The sequence below is a fragment of the Genypterus blacodes genome, unplaced genomic scaffold, assembly GCF_046128005.1.
Source record: "Genypterus blacodes isolate CSIRO-AG114 ecotype Tasmania unplaced genomic scaffold, CSIRO-AGI_Gbla_v1 ptg000447l_1, whole genome shotgun sequence".
In the NCBI taxonomy this organism is placed as follows: Eukaryota; Metazoa; Chordata; class Actinopteri; order Ophidiiformes; family Ophidiidae; genus Genypterus; species Genypterus blacodes.
In genome coordinates, this window is record NW_027467216.1 from 65001 (window position 1) to 72346 (window position 7346).

Consider the following 7346-nt stretch of genomic DNA (forward strand, 5'->3'; position numbering starts at 1 on the left):
GGGTATTGTGTTTGTGTACTCAGCAGTACAGAAGCTATTTATAGAGAGGAGGTGCCTCAGTCTGTGGGGGGGGGGGAGGGGGGGGGGAGACAGGCATGGGCCTTACAACATCCCTTACACAAGGGGGCGTGGCCAAGAGACACTGTTTATGCTGCTTCACAGGCAGACGCTTCACTTCAAAGTTCAGTGTCACATCGGGCCACATGGCGCTCATCGTCAGGTGAATACTAATGGCTGCTCTCTGGCGCCTCTGCTGGTTTATCAATGAAGAGCAGGCGTTTCACTCTCTGGCAGTTCTAATAACCTTAAAGGGTTAAAAGCTCTACATGGCGGAGCTTCATCCCAAGTGCCTGCCCAAATGGGTTAGTGGGCGGAGCCTGAAAATGTGTGGTTTGTGCTCCAAACTGGGTCGGACCTCAAACAGGAAGAAGCAAACAGAACAGGTGGACGGGTTCTGTCAGCGTGTTTGATCTGGACTCAGAGCAGGAGAGGTCACTGGGTCAGGGGGGAGGAGCCTGCTGGGCTTTGTCCCTGTAACGTGTTTTGGTATTTAATGAATCCAGATGTTCCCTTATGTTCTGAGCTTGTTGAGGCTCCATGATGAAGCTGCTCCTCTTCCTCACATCTGCAGCCTTAGTAAGTCACATGTTCATGTGGAGGAACAAGCTGATTGAGTGAAGAACAATCTGATCACTGTATTGATTATTGATCTACATTCAGATCTGCTACACAGATAGAGAGAGATCATTCAGGTTACTATGGAGATTCAGAGGGTCAGGAGGTCAGAGGAGGAAGGTCACATGCAGGCAGAGAAGCAGGTTTTGTTGTTAGCTTTGGCCTCCTTCTCCACTAGAGGGCGCTGTGTGGTTTGATGTCGTGTTTCTGTTTGTAGCTGGTGGCTGAGCGGCAAGAGAGTCGTCCCCTGCTGAGTCCGTCCATCGATGACTTCCTGTCTGAGAGCCGGAGCGACGCCTCCGCTGGTCGACCCCTGACCTCCAACACAGCAGGTAAACATGGTAACTTCCCCTGACAGCAGGGGGCGCCACAGCCCCTTCCCTGTGACCTCTCATCCCTGTGTTGTTCCCTTTATAGCTGCTGTCATGAATGAATCCATCAGATTGATTACATCATCAATACTTGATCACAGCTGTAGTTCAGTTCCTCTTCCTCATGATGAGAGTGTAAGTGTGCTCTGTCCTGCTGCTCTGGCTTGGTTGTCCTCTGTCCTGCTGTGCTCTGCTCTCTTCCTGTCCTTGTGTCCTCCTCTGTCCCATCTGTCTCCTCCCACACAGCAGGTCTCCGCACATTAATGAGCCTCTCTGACCTCTGTGTCCTCCTGTCTCTGCTGTCCTCCTCCTCCTCCTCCTCCTCCTCACATTAATGAGGACTGGAGGACAAAGTTCTCTTCTCCCTGCTCACTTTGTTTCCTTTTAACTCAGCAGCTCAAATTCCAGCTCTGTTCAGGAACAGGAAGTCTCTGTTCTGAGCTCCTCACTCAGTTTGTCTCTGAGGCTGCTGACGGGGGGGGGGGTTAGGTTGTTGCTATGGTTTCTACAATGGTTGCTAGGGTGTTCTGGGTGGTTGCACATACAGACTGTCTGTCTCATGTCCTGCAGTCCTGTCCACTGCTCTGGACCTGGTGGACTTGAGCGAGCCAGCAGAGTCCAGCAGCAGTAAGGAGGTGAAGAGGAGAAGCCCGCTGAGGAGGAGGGGGAGCTCTAAGACCCCCCGAGCAAAGACCAGGCCTGAAGAGACGGAGCTGATCCATCACCTCCCCCCCAGCCCCCGCACGCCTGAGAGGACCTCACTGGACTCAGGTGTGTGTGTGTGTGTGTGTGTGGTGGCCCAGATGAACGCTCCCATTGTTTCTGCTCACTGAGCTGAAGCCTCATCTGCTCTGTGATTGACAGGTCAGGTTGGGTCTTTAGCTCTGTTATTCTGTGTTCTGTGGTGTGAATGATGTTCTGACCTCTGACCTCTGCAGTCAGTCTGTCGTCTCCTCTGGACAAATGGGAGGAAGTGAACCTGGACAGTCTGGAGGAAGGAGGCGGCAGGAGGAGACAGAAGAGATGCACCTCCCATCACTCCTCCAGTGAGCTGCTATGGTAACCACCTCTGACCCCGTGACCTTTGGCCTCTAGGTGGTGCTGTCAGGGCGTGGCTCTAAGTTGATTTCTCTTTCTTCAGGTCTGCAGAGTTTAAAACGGATCCATTAAACAAGAACTCATTCAACATTCACAGCTTCGATGATCTGGACTTCATGTCCACAGCACAGGTCAGATCACATGACCTCATGCTGCACGGCGCTGCTGCAACACGCTGCCGTCCTCTGAGAGTTACTGTGTGTGTGTGTGTGTGTGTGTGTGTGTGTGTGTGTGTGTGTGTGTGTGTGTAGGACTGTGGGGCGTCCCGGCAGCGGAGACGCACTCGTTCCCTGCTGGCCAGGAACGAATCACTGGAGGATGAGTTTGTCAGAGCAAAGGCTGCTGTAGAGGTACACACACACACACACACACACACACACACACACACACACACACACACACACACACACACACACACACACACACACACACACACACACACACACACACACACACACACTATCCCTACTTTAATGAGCTTAACAGGCCACTGTACAGATGAACCCTTGAGTTTATGTTGTGGGCCGTGTGTGTGTGTGTGTGTGTGTGTGTGTGTGTCTGTGTGTGTGTGTGTGTGTGTGTGTGTCTGTGTGTGTGTGTGTGTGTCTGTGTGTGTGTGTGTGTGTGTGTGTGTGTGTGTCTGTGTGTGTGTGTGTGTGTCTGTGTGTGTGTGTGTGTGTGTGTGTGTCTGTGTGTGTGTGTGTGTGTCTGTGTGTGTGTGTGTGTGTGCGTGTGTGTGTGTGTGTGTGTGTGTCTGTGTGTGTGTGTGTGTGTGTGTGTGTGTGTGTGTGTGTGTCTGTGTGTGTGTCTGTGTGTGTGTGTGTGTGTGTCTGTGTGTGTGTGTGTGTGTGTGTGTGTGTGTGTACATCATTGGATACCAGAGTTTTGAGGAATGTTTGCTGATGAGAACAAAGTCAGGCTGTAACCTAACTCTCCTGTGAGAACATCATGACCTTTGACCCTCAGAAACTGAGACAGAGGTTGCAGCAGGACAGAGAGGCGCTCACACACACACACACACACACACACACACACAGGGTTAGGGTTAGGGTTGCTGGTGCTCCTGACTTCACTCTGATCCGTCACAGAGCGCCCCCTGCAGGTGACTTGTGCTCCCTGCCTCCTTGTTTTCAGTCAGACACAGAGTTCTGGGATAAGATGCAGGCGGAGTGGGAGGAGCTCGCTCGGAGGAACTGGCTGGAGGAGGCGGAGGGTCAGAGGTCGAGTATCTGTCCGATGGAGAAGGTGAGCGGATGGGCATTGGCAGAGGTATGAATTGTCTCTGTTCGTCTCTTGTAACTTCCATACCTGTGAACAGGTCACTGCCAGGAAACTTCATCCAGGACACACAGTGTGTGTGGCTCCTGAATGCCTCGTGCTGATGTGACCTCTGTGACCTCTGAGGCTTTTTGCTGAATAAACACGCAGCAGCTGTTGGCACGAGCAGCACCAAACACCCAAGAGAGCCGACCTTCATCAGGCTCCGCCCCCTTCTGCTCACCAACCAGGCCAACGCCTCAAATGTCCCTGACAGCTCCTCCACACACACACACACACAGATCATTAGGGTCCTCTTGAACACACTGAGACGTACAGCAGAACACTTTACATTTCCCATCATGACATCATGACTTGAGTCTGTATGTGTTTGTGTAAATCAGGCCAGGTCAGGTGGCACCAGGGGGCGTGGCCAAGCTCAGCATGAAACTGAGATGTAAACATGCAGCCCCTCCCCACATGTAGCTCCTCCCCCACAGGCAGTGAGTGACAGCTGCTGCAGACTCTGAACTTTGCATCCAAAGCTGCTGCCCCCCTGTGGTGCTGCTGCATTCTGCAGTTTCTGCTCTGACATCACACCGCGTGTTGCTAATGGTCACGTATGATGCCCCCCCCCCCCCCCCCAGGGTTATTACTTCAACACCACCAACCCGTACAGAGAGTGGCCCAACGCGCTGGCTGAGGCTCAGGACAGAGCCAGAGACGGAGACCTGAACGCCGCCGTGCTGCTGCTGGAGGCCGCCATCTTACAGGACCCCCAGGAGGCTGAGGTGCTCGGAGACACAGCTAGCATTTAGCATTTAGCATTGAGACAGCAAACAGTAGAAGAAGTCGGAAACTCACGCCAGCTTTTCACCTTTGGGACGGGAAAAAACTGTCCTCTCTGTCCTCCTCTCTGTCCTCTCTGTCCTCCTCTCTGTCCTCTCTGTCCTCCTCTCTGTCCTCTCTGTCCTCCTCTCTGTCCTCTCTGTCCTCCTCTCTGTCCTCCTCTCTGTCCTCTCTGTCCTCTCTGTCCTCCTCTCTGTCCTCTTTGTCCTCCTCTCTGTCCTCCTCTCTGTCCTCTCTGTCCTCTCTGTCCTCCTCTCTGTCCTCCTCTCTGTCCTCTCTGTCCTCCTCTCTGTCCTCCTCTCTGTCCTCCTCTCTGTCCTCTCTGTCCTCCTCTCTGTCCTCTCTGTCCTCCTCTCTGTCCTCTCTGCCCTCTTGTCCTCCTCTCTGTCCTCTCTGTCCTCCTCTCTGTCCTCTCTGTCCTCCTCTCTGTCCTCTCTGTCCTCTCTGTCCTCTCTGTCCTCCTCTCTGTCCTCTGTGTGTCTTCAGGCTTGGCAGCTCCTGGGAACGACTCAGGCTGAGAACGAGAACGAACAAGCCGCCATCGTGTCTCTGCAGAGGTGAGACAGGTCCAGCGTTTACTCAAACCTTCTGCATGTGGCCACCAGGGGGCGGTGGCGTTGATGAGACAGACAGTAACGTGGCCCCTCCCCCCTGCAGGTGCCTGGAGCTCCACCCCAACAACCTGCCGGCCCTCATGGCTCTGGCTGTCAGCTTCACTAACAGCAGCATGCAGCCTGAAGCCTGTGACGTCCTGCGGCGCTGGATCAGACACCACCCCCGCTACAAACACCTGCTGCAGGGCCCCGCCCCCTCCGCCAGGTACACACACCTGCTGCAGGGCCCCGCCCCCTCCGTCAGGTACACACACCTGCTGCAGGGCCCCGCCCCCTCCGTCAGGTACACACACCTGCTGCAGGGCCCCGCCCCCTCCGTCAGGTACACACACCTGCTGCAGGGCCCAGCCCCCTCCGCCAGGTACACACACCTGCTGCAGGGCCCCGCCCCCTCCGCCAGGTACACACACCTGCTGCAGGGCCCCGCCCCCTCCGCCAGGTACACACACCTGCTGCAGGGCCCCGCCCCCTCCGTCAGGTACACACACCTGCTGCAGGGCCCCGCCCCCTCCGCCAGGTACACACACCTGCTGCAGGGCCCCGCCCCCTCCGTCAGGTACACACACCTGCTGCAGGGCCCAGCCCCCTCCGCCAGGTACACACACCTGCTGCAGGGCCCCGCCCCCTCCGCCAGGTACACACACCTGCTGCAGGGCCCCGCCCCCTCCGTCAGGTACACACACCTGCTGCAGGGCCCCGCCCCCTCCGTCAGGTACACACACCTGCTGCAGGGCCCAGCCCCCTCCGCCAGGTACACACACCTGCTGCAGGGCCCCGCCCCCTCCGCCAGGTACACACACCTGCTGCAGGGCCCAGCCCCCCCCCCCCTCTGAGCGCCACTGAGCATCACTTACAATCTCACACTCCACAGCAAACACAGATTTGAGAGAGACAAAGAAGAAACAGGCCACTTCCTGTTAGATTACCCAGGGCTTCCTGTTCAATCTGATGACAAGCGTTGAGACGTGTTGCCATGGTCACCTGAAGTTTTTAGAAATGTGCTTCCCTCGTAAGTGTGTGTGTGTGTGTGTGTGTGTGTGTGTCCTCGTAGCTCCCAGCTGCAGGATGTCCTGGTTCTGTTCCAGGAGGCGGCGCTGTTGAACTCAGACCGGGTGGATCCGGACCTGCAGACCTGTCTCGGCGTCCTCTTCAACCTGAGCTCAAATTTCAACAAAGCAGTGGAGGCTTTTACTGCAGCGCTGTCTGTGCGGCCTCAGGTAACTTCCTGTTTGTGCGGCCTCAGGTATCTGGACTTCCTGTCCTGCCGGTCCTCTTTGGCGTAGGTCCTCAGTCTACTTCCTGTCTCTGTAGGACTATCTGCTGTGGAACCGTCTGGGCGCCACACTGGCTAACGGGAGCCGCAGCGAGGAGGCGGTGGAGGCGTACACGAGGGCGCTGGAGCTCCAGCCCGGATTCATCAGGTCCAGATACAACCTGGGCATCAGCTGCATCAACCTGGGAGCGCACAGGTAGCACAGGGGTCAAAGGTCAGGGGCCTGCTGCTCTACAGTGATGTTCAATCAGATGTGATTTGATGCCTTAACCTGCAGAGAAGCAGCCGGAAACTTCCTGACGGCTCTGAACCAGCAGAGGCGGAGCCATTGCAGCCAGCAGCAGATGTCCGCCAACATCTGGGCGGCCCTGAGGGTGGCGCTCTCCCTGATGGAGCGGCCAGAGCTGTTTCAGGCCGCCAGCGTGGGAGACCTGGACCTGCTGATGAAGGCCTTCCAGGTCCGAGACGTCTGAGGAGGAGGAGGAGGAGGGGGAGGGGGAGGAGAAGGAGCAGGAAGAGGAAGAGGAGGAGGGGGAGGAGCAGCAGGTTGCCAGGTTTGGTTTGCAGTAAAACCAAAGAGTATAAACTCAGTGACTTCAGTTCCTCTAAACATAAACAGATATGAGAGAGAGAGTGAGACAGTGTTCAGGGTCAAAGGTCAGAGGTCAACTTCTCAGTCTCACTGACAGAGGAACACAAACACAGAGGTGAAGGAGATGAAGATGATGAAGATGATGGCTCCTCCCTGTTAGGTCAGTAGCCATAGTGGACTCTCAGGTATGACGTCATCCTGATGATCTGATTCTGTTTCCTGTCAGCTGTTAGAGATGATGTCATAGTACCACCATAACCAATCAGCAGTATTGATTTGTTATTTTATTTCCATGATTCATGAAGTCTGTTGTCTTTGTGTTTCTATCTGGAGATCCTGGAGTTTGAAACATTATTAAACAAATCTGAATCAGTTTAAAAACAGATTTAACAGAATATAATCTAACTTCTAAATCTAAAGCAGTGAGTTGGTGAGACACGTGTGTTCTGTTTCCTCTCTGTTTCTCGTTAGCGCCCCCTAATCTATCTGTCAACGCATTACACACAAAGGCAACACAACTTATTTAATATCACATTTAAACTCAATATTAAGAGTTTGTGTAGTCACATTTATTCATCTAAGCTTCAGTTTGATGCACAGACTGAAACTTCTGCCTG

General features: G+C 54.6%; 1 protein-coding gene across 4 annotated transcripts in view; it reads left to right on the top strand.

The window, feature by feature from the left end:
- Positions 1 to 7340, top strand: part of LOC142990029 (PEX5-related protein-like) — an 11617-nt gene extending 4277 nt beyond the window's left edge. For all 4 annotated transcript variants that reach the window (XM_076139736.1, XM_076139733.1, XM_076139737.1 and 1 more), the window contains 12 exons: positions 893 to 1007; positions 1617 to 1817; positions 1985 to 2105; positions 2188 to 2275; positions 2396 to 2494; positions 3279 to 3389; positions 4049 to 4192; positions 4737 to 4807; positions 4908 to 5069; positions 5916 to 6081; positions 6176 to 6333; positions 6415 to 7340. In XM_076139736.1, the coding sequence (XP_075995851.1) occupies positions 893 to 1007; positions 1617 to 1817; positions 1985 to 2105; positions 2188 to 2275; positions 2396 to 2494; positions 3279 to 3389; positions 4049 to 4192; positions 4737 to 4807; positions 4908 to 5069; positions 5916 to 6081; positions 6176 to 6333; positions 6415 to 6610 (1632 nt within the window). In that variant the 3' untranslated portion in view covers positions 6611 to 7340. The remainder of the gene's footprint in view (positions 1 to 892; positions 1008 to 1616; positions 1818 to 1984; positions 2106 to 2187; positions 2276 to 2395; positions 2495 to 3278; positions 3390 to 4048; positions 4193 to 4736; positions 4808 to 4907; positions 5070 to 5915; positions 6082 to 6175; positions 6334 to 6414) is intronic.
- The last annotated feature ends 6 nt before the right edge of the window (positions 7341 to 7346 follow it).